Source organism: Oncorhynchus keta, chromosome 16, assembly GCF_023373465.1.
Source record: "Oncorhynchus keta strain PuntledgeMale-10-30-2019 chromosome 16, Oket_V2, whole genome shotgun sequence".
NCBI classification, from domain to species: domain Eukaryota; kingdom Metazoa; phylum Chordata; class Actinopteri; order Salmoniformes; family Salmonidae; genus Oncorhynchus; species Oncorhynchus keta.
In genome coordinates this window covers 16,966,031-16,990,547 of record NC_068436.1, presented here as the reverse complement: position 1 = coordinate 16,990,547, position 24,517 = coordinate 16,966,031, and the positions used below count along the sequence as shown (strand labels likewise).

General features: G+C 44.6%; 1 protein-coding gene across 14 annotated transcripts in view; it reads right to left on the bottom strand.

Moving 5' to 3' along the window:
- The window catches only part of lef1 (lymphoid enhancer-binding factor 1), a 58,288-nt gene extending 36,363 nt beyond the window's left edge, over positions 1–21,925 (bottom strand). For 5 of the 14 annotated variants that reach the window (XM_052464848.1, XM_052464849.1, XM_052464850.1 and 2 more), the window contains exons 1-3: positions 20,851–21,923; positions 18,716–18,782; positions 17,062–17,189 (exon numbers count right to left, since the gene is read on the bottom strand). In XM_052464848.1, coding sequence (XP_052320808.1) covers positions 17,062–17,189; positions 18,716–18,782; positions 20,851–21,051 — 396 coding nt within the window. In that variant the 5' untranslated portion in view covers positions 21,052–21,923. Of the gene's footprint in view, positions 1–17,061; positions 17,190–18,715; positions 18,783–20,850 lie in introns of all 14 variants that reach the window. The other 9 variants (XM_052464854.1, XM_052464855.1, XM_052464847.1 and 6 more) reach the window with 3 other exon arrangements.
- Between the last annotated feature and the right edge of the window lie 2,592 nt (positions 21,926–24,517).

The following is a 24,517-nucleotide window of genomic DNA, read 5'->3' as shown; positions in this document are numbered from 1 at the left end:
CAGTACAGAGGAAAATATACAAAATCACAGTGTACATACAGTACAGAGGAAAATAACAGTACAGAGGAAAATCACAGTGTACATACAGTACAGAGGAAAATCACAGTGTACATACAGTACAGAGGAAAATCACAGTGTACATACAGTACAGAGGAAAATCACAGTGTACATACAGTACAGAGGAAAATCACAGTGTACATACAGTACAGAGGAAAATCACAGTGTACATACAGTATAGAGGAAAATCACAGTGTACATACAGTATAGAGGAAAATCACAGTGTACATACAGTACAGAGGAAAATCACAGTGTACAGTACAGAGGAAAATCACAGTGTACATACAGTACAGAGGAAAATCACAGTGTACATACAGTACAGAGGAAAATAACGGTGTACATACAGTACAGAGGAAAATCACAGTGTACATACAGTACAGAGGAAAATCACAGTGTACATACAGTACAGAGGAAAATCACAGTGTACATACAGTACAGAGGAAAATCACAGTGTACATACAGTACATTAATGTAGACTAGATCGTCATGACACTTCAGCCTCTACTGAAATGATATCAGTCTTTCTCAGCTGAGAGAGAATTCATCTGAAAGTAAAGAATGGGGAGACCAACCAAGACGAGAGCAAAACCAGCCCAGATCCTGCCTCTCCTAGCTTGTTTAAACACTTCTCAGACACAGTGCCACTGATGACTCCGTACAGGGCTACTGTAAAAAGCTGTGAACACAAAGGCATTAGATAGAGAGAACTGTGGGCGTGGGGCAAACTAAAGCCCTATGGAGACATACATAGTCTAGCCAGGTGTTCCCTCTCAGTGGCTCTGTGTGTGTGGAATGCCTGACCTTTGCACAACAAAGTTGAGCAAACACACCCCCTCCAAAAACGTCCCCCTCCCAGTGTCTCTCCATTTATAGGCCACAGAAAGAAAGGGACCGCCACTCTCCTCTCTCCACTACCTCTCCACCAAAACACACTACCAACCAGGGTGAAGTTTAAATAAATAACCAATTACTATTCCCAGAGTGGTTTGAACCCCCAGGAAGTCAGTCAGCCAGCCCAGCTCTCGGTGAAGTGTTAAAAATTGAACGTTTTATTGGCAGGATGGCCTTTTGGCCAGGGGGCTTAATGTAACGAAACCCAATTAATAAGAGAAGAAAGCCAGGCCGCCAGCGAGGGATGGAGGGGGGAGACGGAGGGAAAGGGGGAGCGCCACGCGCCCAGGGTAATGAGAGGAACGAGGGGAGCGGAGGAGTGAACGAACGAGGGGATAGAGAGGAGTGGAGGAGGAAATGAAAGCCTGCCCCGGAGAGAAATGTACATCTATGAACTGGAACCCCCCCCCATTTCCCTCACCCCATTCCCCTCACCCCTGTCCTCAATCTCATAGTGTCAGTGACAGTCCAATAGTTCAGCCTAGTCTTGCATCTAAAGCCAGCTAGTTGCTGCCTGAACTAGTTATTCCAAAACCTTACATTAAAAACCATTTTTCAATGCGACAGTGATGTGTACTGAATTACAGTGGGAATCGAACACGCGAATAAGCAGTCACTTATCATAAGTCCTCCCTTAAACAACAAACGCCACCGTGAGAACATACAAACTCCGTACATTAATGCACAGCGAGACACCACACGACGGGCATATAGCGAAACGCTATACACACATACAGCCCGCAAAACAAACACTAATGTACACACACACACATTCTAGATTAGACTCCCATGTGTACACACCCACCCACCCCCCTCCCCCATACCCACAGTCATCCTGCTCTGCCTGCATATGGAAACAAAGGGCCCCGTTTACAGCTAAGTGTCATTTCTCCATATCGCCAAACAGAAGCTCTGAATAGGACACAGATGAATTAGGAGGTATTACCCAACATCCTTGAGTTTTCAGATTGAGGATTCAACAGAGGCTGAATGGGGGGTTTCATAACCCAAACTTGTTGACCCTCTGGCTTCAAGTGTATTGCCCCAAGCGAAGCAATCACACTGGCTCGCACTCACCTCTTATGAAGAGGTAAAAAGTCCGCTCTGATGAAAAGACCCAGGTTTCATTTTCTCAAAGTGTAGAAACTTCATTAGAAGCACTGCGTTCTAAAAACAAAGTCGCTGAACTCTCTATGGGGAAACACTTAAAGGACTATAGAGATGATAATCCCCGTCAAATGGGTTAAAGATGCTTTAAAGCTATTTTTTTTAAACATTTCCTGTTGAAAAACAATACCAAAGTATACATACAGTAATGTACATATAGTTCAAGTCGGAAGTTTACATACCTTAGCCAAATACATTTTAACTCAGTTTTTCACAATTCCTGACATTTAAATAATGTAAATATGCCCTGTTTAAGGTCAGTTAGGATCACCACTTTATTTTAAGAATGTGAAATGTCAGAATAATAGTAGAGAGAATGACTTATTTCATATTTTATTTCTTTCATCACATTTCCAGTGTGTCAGAAGTTTACATACACTCAATTAGTATTTGGTAGCATTGCCTTTAAATTGTTTAACATGGGACAAACGTTTCGGGTAGCCTTCCACAAGCTTCCCACAATAAGTTGGGTGAATTTTAGCCCATTCCTCCTGACAGAGCTGGTGTAACTGAGTCAGGTTTGTAGGCCTCCTTGCTCACATATGCTTTTTCAATTCTGCCCACAAATTTTCAATAGGATTGAGGTCATGCTTGGGGTCATTGTCCATTTGGAAGACCCATTTGCGACCAAGCTTTAACTGTCTTGAGATGTTGCTTCAATATATCCACATAATTTCCCAACCTCATGATGCCATCTATTCTTTGAAGTGCACCAGTCCCTCCTGCAGCAAAGCACCCCTACAACATGATGCTGCCACTCCCATGCTTTAACATTGGGATGGTGTTCTTCAGCTTGCAAGCCTCCCCTTTTCCCTCCAAACATAACAATGGTCAATATGGCCAAACAGTTCTATTTTTGTTTCATCAGACCAGAGGACATTTCTCCATAAAGTACGATCTTTGTCCCCATGTGCAGTTTCAAACCGCAGTCTGGCTTTTTTTACGGCGGTTTTGGAGCAGTGGCTTCTTCCTTGCTGAGCGGCATTTCAGGTTATGTCGATATAGAACTAGTTTTACTGTGGATATAGATACTTTTGTACTGGTTTCCTCCAGCATCTACACAAGGTCCTTTGCTGTTGTTCTGGGATTGATTTGCACTTTTCGCACAAAAGTATGTTCATCTTTAGGAGACAGAACGCGTCTCCTTCCTGAGCGGTATGACGGCTGCGTGATCCCATGGTGTTTAAACGTCCGTACTATTTGTACAGATGGACATGGTACCTTTAGGCGTTTGGAAATTGCTCCCAAGGATGAACCAGACATGTGGAGGTCTACAATTTCTTTCTGAGGTCTTAGCTGATTTCTTTAGATTTTCCCATAATGTCAAGCAAAGAGGCACTGAGTTTGAAGGTAGGCCTTGAAATACATCCACAGGTACACCTCCAATTGACTCAAATGATGTCACTGCTGGGCCAATGTTTTGAAGCCTTTTAGTGCCTTGCCTGGTAGTTGTGTGAAGGTTGTCGGAGCGTTGTGTGAAGGTTGACAGAGCGTTATGTGGGGGTTGGACTGGGTGTGTTTTGGCAGAGCCCGGGGCACCCTGCAGGATGTTCACCTTGCGGCGGGGCGCAGGCCTCATTATCACAGCAGGACCTGGTCACATCAAAGAGCTGAGGAAAGGGCAAACATTCCACTGAAGTGCCACTGTCAGCAGGCCTGGCTTCACCCTACCAGCTTGACCAAGACCAGCAAGTGTGCTCACACACACACACACACACACACACGTTTTTTTTGTTACCTATATAACGTAATCGCCACTTGTCATGTACGAGCCCAGGCACACACAGTGGAAAACCCCCACAATGAATGAGTCACACAACAGACTGCAGCTCTTCTTCCTGGCAGAGTTTATTGGAGAGGGAGAACACACAAACTCTCCCACACACCCACTTCACCTAAAATGTCAAGCAAAATTGTGATTGACCATCTAGGGATCCCCACAACACATTTTTTATAGAGTAACATCTAAAATCAAGTGTACATTTTTTCATGTAGTTGGCTACAATATCAGCTAAGATGACAGAAATACTGGCTTCTAATGAGTTTCTAATGAGGTGATGGAGAGAAATGGAACTCTAGAGACCTCTGGTCTGAATCAGGTAACCGGTAAAGCTGACAACAAGCAGAAGTTGTGCACCTGAATCTGGCACCACTCTTTATTTTTCTTATTGAATCAAACGGCAAGTCTTTTTTTCTCCCTGCCGATCCATTTTTAGCTACTACCCCACTGCTGCATGAACACACTGCATGGTATATCACTAGAAACCTTTTGGACTGCCGAGTTGCTACATTCATGCCCAGTTATCGCCACATTCACAACAACGAACGGTAAGTGAGCCAGAACCCTTAGAAGGGCACACAAATGAAAACGCAGCGCAAGCTAATGTTTAGCGCTCGCTAAAACCCAAGCCTGAGTCTTCACAACACAATAACAGAAGGGGGAAATGGAGAGAAAAGAGAGAAAAACACCACAGAATGATTGGGAGAAAAAGTGCTGAGAAAGTCAGCCTCATGCGCCACGTTTTAGAAAGCAAGGAACAAGAGAGGATTTGCCTGCTACACCTAGATAGTGCACCCCCCCTGCTCTCAGCCAGGTATTCTGGGCATGAATGGCTGTCAGTTTGGATTTGGGAGCTCAGCGTTGAGGGGGGAGAATGGAGTCTGGCTGGAGTGGTGGGGGTCTTTGTGCCTGGCTCTACCTGTGGAGGAGAGAGCTGGAAGCAGCAGTCAGCTGGCAGACCCCTCTCAGAGCGCTAGCGAGCTCCATGCTAACGAGAAACTAACATGTGATATTGAGAGCTGTAGGCAGGTAGCAGACCCCTCTCAGAGCACTAGCTAGCTCCATGCTAACTAGTAACTAACATGTGATATTGAGACCTGTAGGCAGGTAGCAGACCCCTCTCAGAGCGCTAGCTAGCTCCATGCTAACTAGTAACTAACGTGATATTGAGAGCTGTAGGCAGGTAGCAGACCGCACTCAAAGCGCTAGCGTCATAATAACTCATACAGTAACACTAGCCTAACATCTCTTAGTATAGTGGTTCCCACTGTAGTATAGTGGTTCCCACTGAAGAATAATGAGACCATAGGCCTGGCCTACTGGTAAAATGAGGGGGTACTTCAGGGGTACTCTGGGAAGAGCAGAATTCAGTTGGTGGTACAATAACAGGTTTGGAACCACTGACTCAGTAGTCCTCTTTGACAGCGCTAACCAGTAAACACTAGCCATTGAGGGAAAGGGTAGGTTGCTTAGCCATAGGGTCATGGAAAAGGTGAGAGCCAGTGGGGGGCAGATGGCGACAGGCTGGCGGGGAGTGAATGTTTACGAGGATGGTTTGAAACGGCACGAGTTGAGGAGAGGAGCGTGTATCAGGGGTGAGTGATTTGAATGGGTGCCGCTTGAGCTGGGGAGTGTACTGACCTAGTTTCACTCGTGCGCACACACACACACACACACACACACACACACACACACACACACACACACACACACACACACACACACACACACACACACACACACACACACACACACACACACACACACACACACACACACACACACACACACACACACACACACACACAACCTTGGGGAAGTAAACACTCTGGCACAATGGCAGGTATCTAAATTCAATGACAACAGAGCAACACAGTGAGCTAATTCTGCGTCTGCTGATATATATTTATATTACTAATCTAAAAAGGCAGTGAAATATGTCCATACATATACTAATGTAGAAAAATGTGTTGTATGCACACCTATCGTATAGTAATGAATATTACATTAAACATAATTTTGCTGACCAGCATTTTGCTCCTGTTTTAACCATAGCAACTTAGAGGATCCATTCTTCCTCAGAGCCATGACGCCTGTGTCCTAGCGATCTTACATGTGAACTTCTGACCCCATAGTCACATGATCAATGGCCTTTTCACCTCAGCACACCTCTGCTTTTTGAAGACCAACGCCTCCTAGCCGTCTACTCCCACTGGCTAGGCAGCTAATAGCCAGGTAATAGACTTCAGCAGGCTATAGGATTACCTATAGTGAGTCATTTCAGCTTTGTCGTCAAATATGAAGGGGAAACCTACAAAGTCAGTCAACATTTTTTTTTAAATGCATGTTTTGATAAAAATGTGGGTGTTTCTACATAAGAGGCTTTAAACTACTATATATCTTACTCTCTAGCCCTGTATCAAGATATAGTGTTGTAAGCCCAGTCATCGTTACTATAAACCAAAGCATTCATCATTGTGGATCTGGTTACAAACCATTCTTGTCTTTTATAAAGTAAAGGACAGAAGTACAATAGATCTGACTAGCAGCCCAGCTGCTGTTTAGGTGCAACTCCTCATTTTTAAAGGATTAACCGGTGAGACACTAAACACCTGCTTTTCAGCCTGGAATTAGTCATTAAAACCCCACATTTTCAGCTTCTCACACACACACACACACACACACACACACACACACACACACACACACACACACACACACACACACACACACACACACACACACACACACACACACACACACACACACACACACACACACACACACACACACACACACACACACACGGCCAGTCTCCTCAGATCTGAATGAAAACAAAGCTATTCTAAAAGGCGTAATCCCCTCAGAACAAATGGCTATTCTCCACTCATGTATGACTAGGCCCGCGTCCTAAATTACTCCCTATCCTCTTTATAGGGTATTACCTTTTAACAAGGCCCCTGAGGCTCTGGTCAAAATTTGTGCACTATATTGGGAATAGGTTGCCATTTGCAATGCGCACGAGGGAGCACTTCAGCCAGCCTTTCCAGGATCAACCCAATCACAAGAAAAGCTCCGCCCCTTTTGGTTACTTTTGTGAGACGGTTTTGTAGAGAGGTAAGGCAAACCAAAACAATGACCGTGTTAAAACATGGTCCCTAACAACGGTCGAACCTTTCTCTCAACCACCCCTTAAGAAATGGTAATCGTCTTACATTGTCATGATATATTCAAATCCTGATTGTAAAGAAAGAAACTGCATGGGCCCAAGCCCAACACATGTAGCCTCGAGAGCACCATTGATTCAGCTGACACTACACTTGAAATAGATGCAGAATGACAACAAAATGAACACAACACAGTTATAATGCAATTCCATTTTCTGTGGCTCTTGAAAATAATGGACTTGTACAGTATTTCCTTTGTGTATCAGAGTCTCATTTTAGACTTAGTGGGGGGTAGCTATGTTTCCATCAGTCCAATCGTCACTCATACACTACAAGGCCTATCTCGTATGAGCCAACCGTAATGCCTCTCTTCCAGCATGGCGAGAGATAGCGTGACATCAACAGAGATCACCGACTCATGAATAGCACCTCAGTATGTAATTGAATTAAACCATTACAATGCTCAAAAGCTTCTGTGGTCTGAATACAGTCAAAACACAGGAACACAAAGAGAACGCAACACTCCTGTGGGCGACTAGCCGAGCATTCGTTCACACCTCTATCCAGATCTCCTGCCATATCAGAGGCATGAATTAACCAAAGCCAGGCTTGGTGAGCCGTGGACTTTTATGAAGTCAAAGAATCTCGGTGAAACGTCTATGAACCTGTCATATCCCATCATTATTATAGCTGTCCATCTCTGTGCAGAGAGAAGACCCTGTCTGTGTACAGGGTTCACATGAAGGGTGGAGTGGGATTGAATAGAAATTGAAGCGTCCCTCTCTCCATCAAGGCGCCCATCTTGATTCCTCTTTTCTTGGTGGCGGAAGAGGGGGATGAGGAGGAGGGATAGGAGGTGGTGGGGGGGGTCACTTGCTTTTTTCGTCCCCTTTCATCTCAACGATAGGTGCGTGGCGGGCGGCAGAGGGGGATGAGGTTGGGGCTCTGGATCGATTTGATATTTGGATGCATTGTTTGATGACGGGGAGCTCAAAGCCGAGGACGTCCCTCTGAAGTCTCCCCTGACGGGAGACATGAAAAGTCTCACCTGGTTCCCCGAGCAAAACGGAGGGTCTATGTACTGGGGTGGGTAGATTGGGCAGACAGACGCCACACCAACTGAGACATTTTTTTCCACTGTAGCTCCCTTAAATGTTCTCATTTTAGAGCTCAATTCTTGTCTCACATTGCCTATCAATAATTATAAATCAAAACATGTATTTTCCAATATTTTCAATACAGAATAGCAAGACTGTCAACACTTAGTTCCTAGTCAAGACTTAGTTCCTAGTCAATCCACTCCGTTTCATTTAATCACCATTTCAGTTTGTCTTTATAAAACAATCAACGTCATCATATAATCACTGGTACCCTAGAGCTGGGACGACACTCTAGAGCTGGGACGACACTCTAGAGCTGGGACGACACTCTAGAGCTGGGACGACACTCTAGAGCTGGGACGACACTCTAGAGCTGGGACGACACTCTAGAGCTGGGACGACACTCTAGAGCTGGGACGACACTCTAGAGCTGGGACGACACTCTAGAGCTGGGACGACACTCTAGAGCTGGGACGACACTCTAGAGCTGGGACGACACTCTAGAGCTGGGACGACACTCTAGAGCTGGGACGACAAACCGGAAATGATCGACACTGACCAAACCAACCACTTATCGTGGACATTTGGCTGATATCGTTCATTAGGAAAAATAACCTCTAGGGCCCAACTAGAGAAATGTGTTAAATGCTAATATGGGTGATTGTTAAATGGGACAATCGATAGCTACAACATCCAAAGTAGTAGTAACAGCAGTTAAGGGTAATATAAATGCCAAAAAAATAACTTTGGTGTGCGTTAATGTTATACACACATCGTTCAATTGGTCTTTATCATGAGAATTCAGTCGATTTACCGTAATATGGATTTTTGTCCATATCGGCCCAGCTCTACTCCACCCCTTGTCTTAACACCAGTGTAAATCTAATGTCCTTAATGTGTGTGTCTGTGTGTATCCCCAGGAGAAAATAACAGCCTTCCCTTCCATCACCACCAGACTAGCCCCAGATGAAAATGATGATCAAAGGAAATAGAGGAGAGAGGAAGGAGGAGAGGAGAACAGAGTGTAGCTCATCAGATGAACAAACACACTCTTGCTGGATATCTTTATGGGTTTCATCACCCGGCATCAAGTGACTCTCCGCCGAGCACAGCTAAACAAAAGAGCTGTTTTCGTCTTCATGAGGAAGAGAGAATATCTTTCCCTTTAAATGAGGTCATCTGTTCCAATAATAGACGGCTGGTATATTGCGATGTTTGTCAATTCTAGTGGTTACAGAACACTAATCAGAATCAGGTGGCCATAATCACTTCAGGAGAGGCAAAGATTTGCATCATTTCAGCATCGTTCCCCAACAAAACATGACCCAGGACCCAAGACCTGCTGCTAAGTGTCGTGGTGTGGTGTGTGTTGCATACTGTAGCAGTGGTAAGGCCCAGACCCATAGCAAGAGAGAGGAGAGAGAAAGAGAGAGGCAGGAGTCCCATTCTACTGTTTCCCAGCCATGCAGACTATCTCTCCAGCCGCGCTCCTCTCTCCAGCCACGGCAAATTGGGTGCCCGGGGTGCAAGCCTGGGCCAAGGCTGGCATTTGGGGGCCATCCGAGGCACCGGGCATGAGGGGTAGAGATATGGCACTGAAGGGGGACGGAGGGAGCAGCGTGGTGAGGGGGCGACACCAGGCACGAGCCCCAACACAAAGGGAACAGGGCTCGTTAGAGAGACGGAGCTAGCTAGCTAGAGCTCCATGGCAATCACTGCCTGCCTCTCTCCCCTCCCTCCCTCCCTCCCTCTGCTCGCCTCAGTCATAAATATGGCTACATCTGCAAGTGTAATCACTCCATTGTGGCCCGATTTTCTGCTCTGCTGGACGGCGGCATGGCGGCCTGCTTTTCAGCACCTCTCCCTTGCTCCCCTTCCTTCCCTCCCCTGTCCGTGACCCAGTGGTGACTTCTCCTGGCTGGCTGGCGAAGGCCAGTCAGTGAGTCTCTGAGATTACAGACACGCAGTCAGTCACTCAGGTAACAGAGTTACTAATCTGGCCCTGTTGAATTACACATAATTGCCTCGGCACTGTGATTGATTTCAGCCCTGGAAAGGAAAAGACGACCCCCCCCCCCCCCTCTCCTCTCTTCCCCTCCGACATGCATACACCCCTCCTCCCTCTCTCCCCTTCTCCGGCACTCCAGCGTGAGCAGCAGCCAAGACTCTCCAGCTAGTAGGAGGCTTTGAAGAGATCAAAGCCGAGGCCGGGAGCAGTTGTGCACCCTGGGAATATGGATACGGGGAGGCTCTCTACTCCTCAGACCTATTTTCCAGCGTCATGTCGGATTGCAGCTGTATTGCATTTTGCCAGTTTTCTTAATGCTCTTGGTTTTTACTTTGACATCAGTGATCCCCCCCCCCCCTGTAGGTTTCTTCAAAAACAAGGGGGAGGAAAAAGAGAGGGAGTGGGGGAGAAGGAGGAGGAGAAAGAAGGCAGGAGAGAGGGGAAGGGAAATGGGGGGATGGAAAAGGAGGGAGAGAAAGAGATCTACGGCTGATTTTTTTTCTTCACAACTCCATAATAGGGCAGTTGAAATGAGAAGGGGGGAGAATGCTGCATTTGTTTTCAATTCCGAGGCCGATATCAAAGGAACGGCAAACTTTTATGGGTTTCCCAAAAATTAAAGACCATTCAAAGAGCTGTTTTTTTACATGTGTTTTATAGCCAAGACCACACAAAATGAATTGACAGCAAACCCCTCCTCCTGTCCACCCTTGTTCTGCAAGCTCCAACAGAAAGGAAAGGGAAAGGGGGATACCTACTCAGTTGAATGCATTTTGAATGCATTCAACTGAAATGTGTCTTCCGCAGTGTGTGTGCGCGCACGTGCTCGGTCGCTCTCACACTCCAGCCAGTATGTGTACAGTATATGTTGTGAATAGTTAAGAGGGGAGAAAATAAATTACGCATTCGATGTGCGCTAGCAAAAACAAAAAGAAGGGGGAAAAAGTGCTATATCCATCTATCCATTTAACAGCTGGATTAATAGACTGGTGACGAGGCAAGGCGAGCAGCACAGACCCCTTTGTACAGTAACTATACCGACCCTATACCCAACCTTCTACACTGAGGAGAATTCATCTTTCAGCGCTGTCAGATACACACACACACACACACACACACACACACACACACACACACACACACACACACACACACACACACACACACACACACACACACACACACACACACACACACACACACACACACACACACACACACACACACATACACACACACACACACACACACACACACACACACACACACACACACACACACACACACACACACACACACACACACACACCACAGCACACACACACACCACAGCACACACAAAGAAATAATGAGCTTCTGAAAAATATAAAGGAGGGAAAAAAACAAGAGTAACTTGACGGTAACAGAGCGACTATTGATCAAGTCACACAAGGACAAGTCAGGGCTGTTTGCTGGTTCTCTCTTAAGTACGGAGCGCTGGGAGGAGTTACACTCAGTGTTTCACCCCTGCAGCTCCCATTGTCCCGGTCAGTTACTGCCTGAACTACATGGTACAAAGCACCAAATATAGACCTGGTTTTCACTAAACTAAAAAAGGGATGATTTTATGGTAATGTTGCAACAGTGAGGAACTATTTGGAGACTAAATAAAACTAATGGCATCAAAAGGGTTTCAGCCACACCACTTCAAAAGCCTCCCCATTCATCTCCAGTTGAAGCGCGTCAATGTGGAAAAACAACAGTGTTTTGCTTGGCGTCTTGGCTTTGTGGTGGAGCCAGTCTTATCAGCAGTGTTTAGGTGGTGGAGGGAGGCTAGGAGTCGGGCTCCGGTCCCTGTGTGCCGAACTGAGCTCCCACAGAGTGGCTTCAATAGGAGCCACGCAGCCTGGGGAGTGGAGGGACTTTCACCAGGGGCCCTTCTGCCCGGGAGTCAAAACAGCCTGGGGAGTGGAGGGACTTTCACCGGGGGCCCTTCTGCCCGGGAGTCAAAACAACAAGCTGGAGTGACACAACCAACGCCACACGACCAACGCCACACGACCAACGCCACACGTAGACAACAAAAAGCCACTATCCTCTCTAACCTTCCACTCCCTCCCACCCACCCAACCACCCACCCACCCACCCAACCCCCCACCCAACCACCCCCCCACCCACCCCACCCCAACTCAAGTACACGCCTGTCCACTCCTTTCCGTATTCCCTGTGAAGCCCCACTCAGCAGGTGCTGTGGCTGGGCCCGGCCTCGCCTGTGCAGGCTGGCTGGCTCCATGGAGCAGAGACAGGCTATCTTTCCCTCAGTAGGATGGATGAACGAGGGAGAAGCGAGGGGGGCTTGAGTGTTGTGATGTCCTCAGCTATGATGACAGTCTCGTTTTGGTGAGAGCATGAGAGAGCAAATGAAAACAAACACTCACACACACACACACACACACAAACGATACGATAGATGTTTGACCATATTCCCACAATGCTCTGTTACAAGTTTCATAAAATAAAGTAAAAAAACATGACACACTGTCCATATAGTCAAAACATGAGCGAACAACATACACAGTCCCACAGTCCGTCAGCGTCGTAACACAAATTCACACCACATTATGTGAACACTTGGTGCATCCTTGCCTGGACTTATTTTGTCTTCTCATCTTACAGGGAGAGAAAGAAAAAAAACACCAGTCGTTTCAATTTAGGGAGAGGATAATTCCTCCCAGCTCCACTTAACAAGATGAAAGACTTTGATAAGGGGATTGCAACCACATGGAATCATTACCGTGGAGGGAACGCCATATGGAATAAATGTGTCGACCAGCCTCCTCGCCATGTACCATACAGTACAGTAGTTTGACGCACGCTCCGTGTCAATGATACTGTTTATAGAGAGCTGAGACCCAGAAGCACACTAAGGGTGGGAGGATGCTGGAGCTTTCTGTGAGGTCTACACAGTGTGACAGACACACACACACACACACACCCTGCTCTTTGTCAGACCTGCAGAGCAGATGACATCAATGCTACAATGATCCTCTGATGGTCCTTTAAATTTAACCCCCCTTCCCCAAAAATGTTTTTTTTTTTTACTTTAAATAATTGACTCTTTTCAAAATGTCATGTTTGGTCACAAAATATAGTAATATAATAATATATGTTTGTGGGCCAATTTTAGGCAACGCCATCCAGCGGCAGACTCATACATCAAATAGATCCCAGCTGCTTCACAAATCACAACAGAACGCTCTGCTCGATTCAGCGCCTCCAACCGCTTTACAAACCCGCAGTCGTGGATAAAGAACTACACATGGCGCCACACGTTGCCGCAGACTACACTGCGCGTGGACATGAAGGGCTCCTGGGAAATGTGGTCTTCTCATAACAGGGATCGGTGCTGAATGGGGCCAGGGTTTGAGACCGTGAGGACAGATACACATGGCACTGGGGGTGACGAGGGGTACGTCTCAAATGGCACCCTATTATTAGTGCGCTACTGTTGACTAGTCATATGGGGCCTGGTCTAAAGTAGTGCACTATATAGGGAATATGGTTCCATTTGGGATGTAAGCGAGAAAAGGGGAGCGCGGTAAATCCCGTTAGGTAAGCCCGGGTTAGTGATTCCACACCGCCGCGCAACGCCGCCAAGGAGATCCGTCACGTTCTCGCTGACATCAAAGGGGAACCGCAGTCTCCCCCCACGGGCTCTCACACACCACAAGGGCCCGCCACCGAGGGGGAAGACAGGGGGAGGGAGGTATGGCCTGGGAGGGGCAGCGAATGGTTCCCTCAGCTCTCTGCTCACCAAAAGCCCAGCTTAAAATCAGCTATGGCGATTCCATCTTCCCCGAATGCTGCACTGACAGGCTGGAGACGGGGTTCTTGGAGATCCTTGCTCGGAACAAGGTAGTGGATTCAAAGTTCTAGATTTAAAGTAAGGTAGTGTGTGAAAATGGCTTCCACCGTTACAGGCTTGGTGGTTCCAAGTTAAAAGTTGTCATCCTCAAATTCAGATGTTTGATGAGAAGGTGACAGAAGTTTAAACTAGGACTGGATCCAAAGAGGAGCATTCTATTAAACCACAGTAATCCTGAAGCTATACATCTGCTACAACGACTCAAATAGCACTTCTCATTGACTCCAGTGCACAAGTTCTACATGCACTTTCCACAGTGGGAAAACAAACAGAGGGGTTGAGTTAACGCACATACAGGAATGTGTTAGCTCGATAAGTCCTAGATTTTAGCCAGAGAGATGTGAGAGCTTGATTCCAAGCTGCCAGCCCATCCAGACATCGAGCGTGGTCTTCACAAAGACTTAACAAAGGCCAGAGTAGGGAACACAATCCCCCGTCTCTTCCCAGAGTTCTGTACAGTCCGGCCCTCTGGCCATGGGAGCTGGAAATATGAGCCATCACACACGCACAGTCACTTTAAATAATCCAATATGCAACAGACAAACCTCACACGACCCTATATGTGAAGACTCGAAGAACACACACACACACGCGAGAACATGTCACTACAGTTCTCACTGACACCAATATACAGTATAACTGTAGATAACACTTTAAACAGAATAGTAGATGTATTTACTTCACTAGGCTTCTGGGAAGACTAAATAGTGGCAGGCAGGGTTTTCAATGGATTCCTCTGGAACAAACCACACCAACCAAGAGCCAACAAATACTGCTACAAAGTGTCAACTCTGTACTGACAATGTAATGAGCAAGTAGAAAACCCTAATATGACACAACCCTCACTTTATCTGTTATAATAAAGATCAGAATAATAATAATAATGAATCATTCATTTTCATTTCACCATGTAAGCTTTAGACCTGGGGCGGCAGGTAGCCTGGTGGATAGAGCGTTGGGCCAGTAACCGAAAGGTTGCTAGATCGAATCCCCGAACTGACAAGGTAAAAATCTGTCATTGTAAATAACAATTTGTTCTTAACTGACTTGCCTGGTTAAATTAAATAAATAAATAAAACAAGACCTCAACTCTAAACCAGGACAACCACCTCCAGAGATGAAGGGATATCTAACATCCAACTGAGATCATCTCGTCCTTCCACAGAACTTTATTGAATCAACTACACAGAGACAATCTCCATATGTGCTACTGGTCGTGGGGACTCCACCACACTAACCCTATGCACAGCTGAACTTCTCAAACCCTCCAAACCAAGGACATCCATTCCTTCTCCTTTAAAATATCTAGCACAACGCCTTAGAGGTCCTTGCTTCCCTCCCAAAAATCTGCTGACAATCAGCAACTCTGAACAGCTCTGTCAGTTGGGCCTCATGCACAGGAATGCCATGGCCAATGAAAATCAATCTAAACTGTAGAGGGGGATGGAGGGAGGGAAGAAAGGGAGAGAACGCGCCTTTGATCTGGGTGAAAACTGATCCTAGGCCTGCAGATACTGTAGCTGCGGTGGCCGGCAGGCTTGATACAACAGCCAGGCAGCACACACATTTCACATCCAGCCAATCAACAGCCAGGCAGCACATACACGTTTCACATCCAGCCAATCAACAGTCAGGCAGCACATACACATTTCACATCAGACTTGTGTTCCAACTTCCATGACTGCACCGCCACCAACCGTATCCATTTTAAGTGAGAGAAACGTACATAAAATTGACTAACGATTTATTGAAGATGGGGAAATTTGGCCAAACAAAAAGCGGGCTGCGGCCACGGTGAATGAAATGAGTGTTTGAAACGGTCCCGGCAGCGAGAGGAGGGGCCAAATCACAGGAGTCATTTCTTTATTTAAGGAAGTTTGGATGGAAGCCCCTCAGTCCTTGAGAAGTTCTCCATTCCATAAGTATCCAAAACAATTATATTGGAGATGAAAATTGTCTGAAGAAATACCTCCGGTCAGAGGACTCCTATACAAGAGCAAAGTGGGTACCGCTGCCACGAGATCAGAACACCGTTCACTTTGTATTGTCAGCCATGTTCACACAGTCGCTACACAGACTTCAAACCCTTCAAATGAATTTCATGATGAAACCAACTCAGACACACAGGCAGACATAAGCCAGAGTCTTTGGTCCTTGAACAATACGTATATGTCTGTGTCCTCTAGTCTATGTGCTAGCAGGGTTCAGGGACAGGCTTTGGGAGGCACCGAGCCATAGCGAGACTGGGTGTATTCACCACACACACACACACACACACAAACAGGATTAGGGTGGACAGCTGCTGGCATGCCCTGGCGTTTTGCGTCTGTCTTGCTGCTAATGTTCAAAAAGGGACAGACACAGGAAGCCAGCCACAAGGCCTACAGCCTGAAATTAATACTGTTATCTTATAGGGACTATAAGCATGGTGACATACGGCAACCCTGGCTATTACTGCAAACTCCATCTTCAAATGGGATGTTGCCGTTAGGCCTCCGCGACCACGTCAGCGTAATCGGTGGGCTTACTGTCGATGTGTAAACAGACATTGATTAAGTTAACAAGGCGCGAGAAATAATGCATCATATAAATGCCGTTAATCTGCTGGAAAGTATGAGAGGCATGTGGGGAGACTAGATCAAGTGGTTGCCAAGGGGACAGACCATCAAAACATTACCGGGTGCATGTTATATACGGCTATCACAAACCGGGCTACATCACACTAGGAAGGCGGTCGAAGAGAGGCAAAGAACATTCTAGAGTTGAAAAGATGGTAGAAAAGATGAATGGAAATGTCCATACACAGGTATATTTGAAAAGAAATCACAGGGTGAGCACGCTCTTCTTAGGGGTTTAGACCTGGTTAAGTATTTAAGATGGAATCAAACTTGACGCTGTGAAAATGCACTAGACACAAACTGGGCTAGCTAGCTTGACAGATTGGTGGAAGTGATTGATTGATGGAGGTATAGTGTAACTAGACTCACCGTTCTGGGCATGGGCGGCGACAGGGAGCCGTTGTTCATGTAGGAGTCGTTGTTCATATTAGTCATCATGATGTAACCTGGGTATCCAGAGTATTGGTGACCTTTGTTGTACATGTCTAGGTGTTTCCCTGGAAACGGGCCCAAGAGACAGAAAAGTGTGAACTTGAGGCTTGGTAAAAATCGTACATTTACGATCATTAATGGAAGATTTGTTAGAGAACTTGAGTCAAGCACATTATTAATCTCCATTAGGATTTGGGCCTTTTTATAGAATAGCATCTCTAAGCAACAGTCTGATCAAGTAACATAACAGCAATATTCACTGCCATCATAACTTCACCAGTTCAGAGTCATTGGGAAAATCTCCTGGAGTTTATAGCCTACTAATACAGTTACATGTGAATAGTCATTGCCAAGTTACAGTCTCTAACAACACTGGGTTCATCTGGCACTATGACTATCGCATCATCGCTCCACGCATGCCTCTTGATGGCGTAATGATATCGCTGTCGACCGCTGTGACCCAGCACCCTCCGTTTCACCAGTCTTTTGTCTCTCATGTCTTGGAGAAAGGGGAGAGGAGGGCTGTACTATACAGAGTAACAATGGCGTCCCTCCGTGCCAATTAGCGTCAATTAGGAGGAACATACACTGTGTCAAAACAAGAGACGCCCCTACTGTTCCCCACGCCTCTGACCTAAAGAGAGAGCATTTGTTCGGGTCCGTCCCCCTGCCTGAATAGAAACTCGCGACAAACTATTTGGTGGCCGTCGGTTGTCGCTTTCTGAGGAGAGGGGGTGGTGTGTGTGTCTGGTAGATTGATAGCAACATGGGCTTGTTGTGGGGAAAGGGAGTGTTTGGTTTGAGGGGGTCCTATTCAGGGCTGCTGGGGGAACAAAGAAGAGCCACTCTTAACAGAACAGAGCTCCAATCATGACCCGCAGCTCTATCTGGGGTCCGAATACAGCCTGGACCAAATAAAGGGATCAAATGAGTCTGGTGCTGTCGCACAGCAGCAACATGTTGCACGGGACAAAACACACAGAGACGGAGAGACAATGAGAGAGATACGACGACAGAGAGTGTGTGTACAAAATGAACCAAGGAGAATATTAAGAGTCACTCACTACTAGTATCAGAGAGCCACATGCTTAAGTCACTGCCTATCTTCACAGGTTTTCATTCATGTCAACTTAACAATTGAAATGCATCGGTATTGCATCTTTCTGATGACCAGGCAAGGGGGCCGCAGCCATTGGGATTATTCAACCATTCTCTGCATAAATAATAACATGTCCTACAGACCACAAAAGACTTGCTTATAGAACACTTTTTCCCATTCAGTTCATGTCCTGACTAGAATCAATTCAGATATCATCTCTGCATCAGAATGAACTGGGGTCAGATAAGAAAAGGGACCATGATGTGACTGATTGGTGCTGAACAGAAAATGAAGTGGGTGGAAGCTTTTCCAGTCTACCATCTTTCTTCCCTTTAAAAATACAAATGAAATCTTTCAATAATCAAGCCTCCAGAAACTGATTGGAATATTGTACCGTTAATCTAGGCTCAATGTGACCCATACATAAGTGCAGATCTCTGCAACATGCTGATAACTGACAGGATAATATTTAATGTGATGTGTGTCACTTACCATCGTCGTGATGGTCTCTGTGTTTTTCATGATATGAGTCTTGGGATATTTGGGATTGTCTAGTTCCCTGTGAGAGACGGAGACAGAAATTAGGTGATTAAATTCGTAAAAAAATTCACCAACACACACACACACACGCTGCTATGGCCTGTGCTTTCAGCTTGTCCCCGGACTTAAGAACACATACACAGTGAGGCGAGAAGGGTTGACGGAGCGGTCTGTATCAACCCCTCAACGAGCCACTTAATTAAGCTTTATGTCCTTAAGGAGCTTACAAATGAACTTGCATCAGTCTGCTTTCATTTTCACCAACCAATTTAATCAAAGCTCCAACCAAATTCAAAATCAAATGCATCACGGTGGCATATGATGCTTTCCAATACTAACGTGCTCTACACAAAATAACTGCGAAAATAGAGAAGAGGGGATGATGTTTACGGTGTAGTCGACTGCTTTTCCAAAATACCGTGAACCCCTCCACATGCATCTCCTTTCCCCCTCCCTCCTCGAATGGGAACGCGTAGAAAGACCTCCTTTTGGAGTTCACTTCCCTGGGGCTGGCTTCCAGCAGAGTCACGGAACTTCACTGGATTCTCAATTAACATTCAACCTCCGTCTTATTTGCGTCTGTGACAGCTGTAACTATATGAGCTCGGCCCAGAGTCAGTAGGTACCCTAATTCCATTAACATTGGATAATGACAAATGGCAACAGCTAATTGCGCTAGGTTTACATTTGAATACATACAGCATCCAGAGCTAGAGACTTAGTAACAGCTGCCTAGCCCAGATTAAAAAATATATATTCAGGCACAAAGTTAAACTTACTATTGAATATGAAACTCACTGCACTGAGGAGGGATGTGACAGTCACGAGGTCTAAAACGATGTAAGCTACTCTTGTTACAGCTCTGATAAATGCATTAGATACATGATTGAGATAAAGGAATGACAGATTATTTAAATACATAAGCAATGTGAACAAAATAGGTACCAGAATTACCTTCAAACCTGTATTGTGGCAGTGACATTTCTTTCATATTTCAAATATGAATACGATCTATATCAAAACTAAACATTTCCATTAATCCGCCCCAATTTAATTCCGTCCTTTAACAATGTTTTGTCTCTCCGTGAAATGGCCATAATCTCCACAAAACACGCAGAAATGTGTTGGCCTTATTTCACATTGGGAAAATGAGTGTCACTGTAATCTAGAGGTGCTACATTTTGTCAGGTGTGGTTTTCCTTCGAAGATCATTTCATCTGGATTTCCCTTTGAAAAAAACAAACATTTATTTTATATCAAATACGAATTTGATCTGTCCAAAAACACTTTAATATTTTATATTATTCATAGTTTACATTATCCAACCTGGTGAAACATTGTTTAATTAAATCACCTAACCCATAGCGATATTGATATTTTTACTGTAATAATTATAAGTAGGCTTTTTTTTTATCAAGACAATTATTGTTATACTAATAATATTACTACTACTACTACTAATAATAATAATAATAATAACTATAATAATAATAATTCAATAGGGCTAATTGAATATTGTAATAGGCCTAACAAAATCATTCAGAATCTATTCACGAATTCCTCACCTACTGTGCAATATTTAATTTAAAATATCAAATAACCTTCTAAAAACTGTACAACAGTTCTCTGAATTGTATAAAAATAGTATCTCACGTTAAATTGTTCTGTATGTTTTGACCTTTGGTATAATTCGTCAACAATGTTTTGAAAAGCTCTGCAGCCACGTGCAGCAGATTTATTTATGAGCCTCTGTTTACAACTGATTACAAACAGAACATGGCTACTATTTACAGATTAAAATAGTCATATTACACACATATAATATTAGGCTGCACATCACCTTCTTAATTATGACAAAACCAAACACAGTTTGGGCAAATATCCAGTCATTTTATCAGCTTTTCAGCTTTTATCAACTTTCATAAAATGTCCAACTGACTCCCCTGAAATGGGGGCTATTATTTAGGGACAGGTGAACTTGAATGAATATGTTGTCAGGAATTTGATGGACATTTATTTAGGCTAGCCTATATAAAGGCTTGGCAACATGTAACACTGGACTTAAGTACACGAGAGAAAATACTTACATCATGATTGCTGTTTGGACTCGTCTCTGACTCATTTACTAAAGATGACTTGATATCTGCCAAGTCTCCCTCGTCTTCCTCTGAGTGACTGAGTTCTGCGAATATTTGTTCTTGGTCTCCCTCATCCTTGAACGGAATCATTTCGTCGGTGGCACAAAGCTCAGGGTCCCCGCCACCACCACCACCTGCTAGTTGTGGCATTTTGATTCAGTCGAAGTACTCGCACTGTCCAAATTGGAGGAACTATCGAAATCCCCAAAAGGAAACCAAAAATGTTCCTTGAAGCGGCTTGAAGTGTTGCGCTCCGTACCCTGGAGGAAACTGCGTGCGATCACGTTTTTTGTTTTAGCTAAATTAACAGGAGATCCTTTTTTGTCGTTGTTTTTCGAAATATTATGGATTCTTACAATGATTCAAATTCTAAATATCCGAAATTGAAGATGTTATCGGCAAAAGCGGATGTGCAGTGCACGCTCAACCCGCGGCACTCGCCAGTTCGGCTCTTTAAAATGTCAGAAGTCAAAACCTCATCACGAGAGTCAGATGTGCCGTTAGATTTGGCAGAGGAGGGCACACACCCGGGAGCTCCGCTAACGGTCAAAGTGCATGTAGAAAAAAACTTCTGCTTATATTTCCTCGTTCTGGGGTCCTGTGAGAGTTGCAGTCCTTTCGTGGAAAAAAAATAAGGAAAAATATTATTTAAAAAACGCGTCTCTGAATCTCGTGCTGCCTGTTTGTCACAAGTAGAACACTATTTATTTCCCCCACTTAAACAATACTGCGCATCTATCCCTATTAGAATGAACATACATACTTGAACTGAATAACGGCTAAATAAAAAGTAATAAACTATACAAAAGATCGAGGAGTGCGTTATAAACCGATACGCTGTGGACCGACTTCCAAACTGGAGCACCGCTCCGTAAGAAATGTAGCTCTCCTTCCCCGTCCTCTGTCTCTTCTCTCTCTGCCTTCTCTCTCGCAGCGACTGGGAGGATCGAGATGAAAGGGAAGCCGCCGCTGTGATTGACACCACACCGATTGATACTCCTAAGAGAGCGAGGGGTACGGAGATTTATACACACTGTAGCTCACAACAAATGGGTAGACAGGGAAGGAGTGGGGGCGGGTCGAAGCGGTGATGAAGCTGACGCCAATGCATATGATAGAGTAGGGCCTAAGAGGCTATACTAGACAGATTCACTACTCTGACGTTAAAACAATGCATATGATAGAGTAGGGCCTAAGTGGCTATAATAGACAGATTCACTACTTTTACGTTAAAACAATAACAACGAGAAAAGGGTGACGTTTGGATACACAGAATTACTGGTGACCACTGTGGACTATGTGATTGAGAATAACTCATTCAAATGACATGGCAATGCATCACCTTTCTCGTACTTTTTAAGTAAATGTTCTAGAGAGCCCATGTATATCATAAACAGCCTATATATTTAATACTATGTGTATTTTAAGGTGGTTTAATTCGTGCGCAAACGTTCCTGAATCCTATTGATTTAAAAAAGCATGTTGGCACAAAGAATGTTACAGTCGAATCAATAGTACCATTGGATTGTTTGTTTGTGCAAAATAGCCCATATAGTAGCCTCGGCTTTTCCTAACGTTGTCAATTGGTATTTGAAAGTACTTTGATAAACCAGACGTTTGTCTTTGGTCCACTGATCAGAGCGGTGAGTGAAAGGGCGTGCATAATTGATAGAAAATCGACTAATTTGGCTAAATTGGTGTCCATTGTTGTCGGATGTTCTTTCAATTATTTGGAACCTAATAGTACATTTGAAATATGTTACATAATGTTATCTCATATGCGATTTTCCAATAAACAAAACAGTATTTTCGCCTACTCACAAAACAAGACAACCCCCCTTACTTTGAGTTGAATAGATTGTCCCGTAACACATTTAGCTAACTGAACCACCATGTCTCTTTTGTATATTTTGCAGTAGCTTTTACCGTGATGTTGTTCAAAGGAGAAACAGCGGTCTGTAAATCGACTGCAAAGTATTTCGAGATTTTATTTCACTGGACAATGGGGAAATGTTGCAGTTTCTGGATAGAAATATAATGCAAACTACTCGTGAACATGATGTATTGCATAGGGCATAACTCAGCCGCAATGTTTCAATACACAGCCAGCTGATCGTTTTGAATCGTTATTTTTACAGTTTGCGCAGTAGCCTATATCATTCATACAACAGTTCAGAGTTGTATAAAGCAAATGAATAACATGGGGGCTTCTTCGAGTCGGAAATGTTTAATGAGAAAACAAAACAAGAAAGAGAGAAGAAGAAAAACATAAAGTAATGTGTCGCTGCTGCGGCTTGCTGTGTGTGGAGAGATTGCGTGAGAATAACTTTGGAGTAGGAGGCAGATCTTTATAAAGCACGGAGGTGGGGTTAGCGGGCGGAGCCGCCGCGTCCTTTGATCTTTCTGGCGGCTGGCTCTTTCATCCCGGGTTTCCCCCCTCGCGCTCCCTTCGCCTTTGTGTGACTAAATTTGGTACGAGTCTGGAACCGGGCCAATATTTCCACGTGTGCGTTCAACCCAGCTGAGAGAGAAGGCAAGAGTTCTCTTCCGGGTAAGGAGACAGCGAAACAGATCAAAGGCTTTGGATTTGGAACGGAGTGTGGATTCGAAAGAGCCGAGACTGGCCGCATTCCAGTGTATAGCGGAAAACACACACACACACACACACACACACACACACACACACACACACACACACACACACACACACACACACACACACACACACACACACACACACACACACACACACACACACACACACACACACACACACACACACACACACACACACACGCATAGTGAGTTAATTAGAAAGATTTCACACATACAGACAGACCTGAATACAACCAAACCTTTCATTAAAAATCCTCTAACGTTTTATTTCTTGTTTGAAACCCTGTGAATTTTCCGTGTTTACAATCATCTTTCTCTCTATCCCCTCTCTGCATTCCTTAGAAATTGCCGGTTCTATTTCTTTATAGAATAACGTCCTTTAATTGTATTAGTTTGTCCCCCCCAAAAATCCCCTAACTTTTAACCGAAAATATATCCTGGCGTGAACCACTGCCAAAGAGAATGATGGATTTATTTTTTGGAATAGGCCTGCCATGTGCAATTAGATGTTTTCGCCTATTAAATCAGCCTTTCCACAATTTTCTAATTCTCTGCCAACATTAAAATATGAATTGCTGAGATCCTATGAAGATGCGTAAAAAAAGAGCATTATTTTTCTATAGTGAAATTCTAAATATATTGTGCACAATCAAACAAATACACTGGTCATATGAGGACATATAATACAAGTGGAATTCTGCATTGGAATTTATTCAACCACATTCTGTCTGGATGACAACGAGGTAAAAAAGGTTCACAACAAAACAAAGCAGACATTTAGTAGAGTTCAATATCACCAATGATACTAGCATCACTTTCTTACCACTAATGTCAGATGCTTGGCACTGCACCATAAACAAGTGATTGGTGCATAAAGGGTAGAGAGGATCATCCAGTAGCCTCCATTGGTTTCACCTGGTGGCTATGTCCTTCCCTGACATCATCAAGCCTGCAAGGGAAGAACAGTATCTGGAGAGAGGGAGAGGGGAGGGAGAGGGAG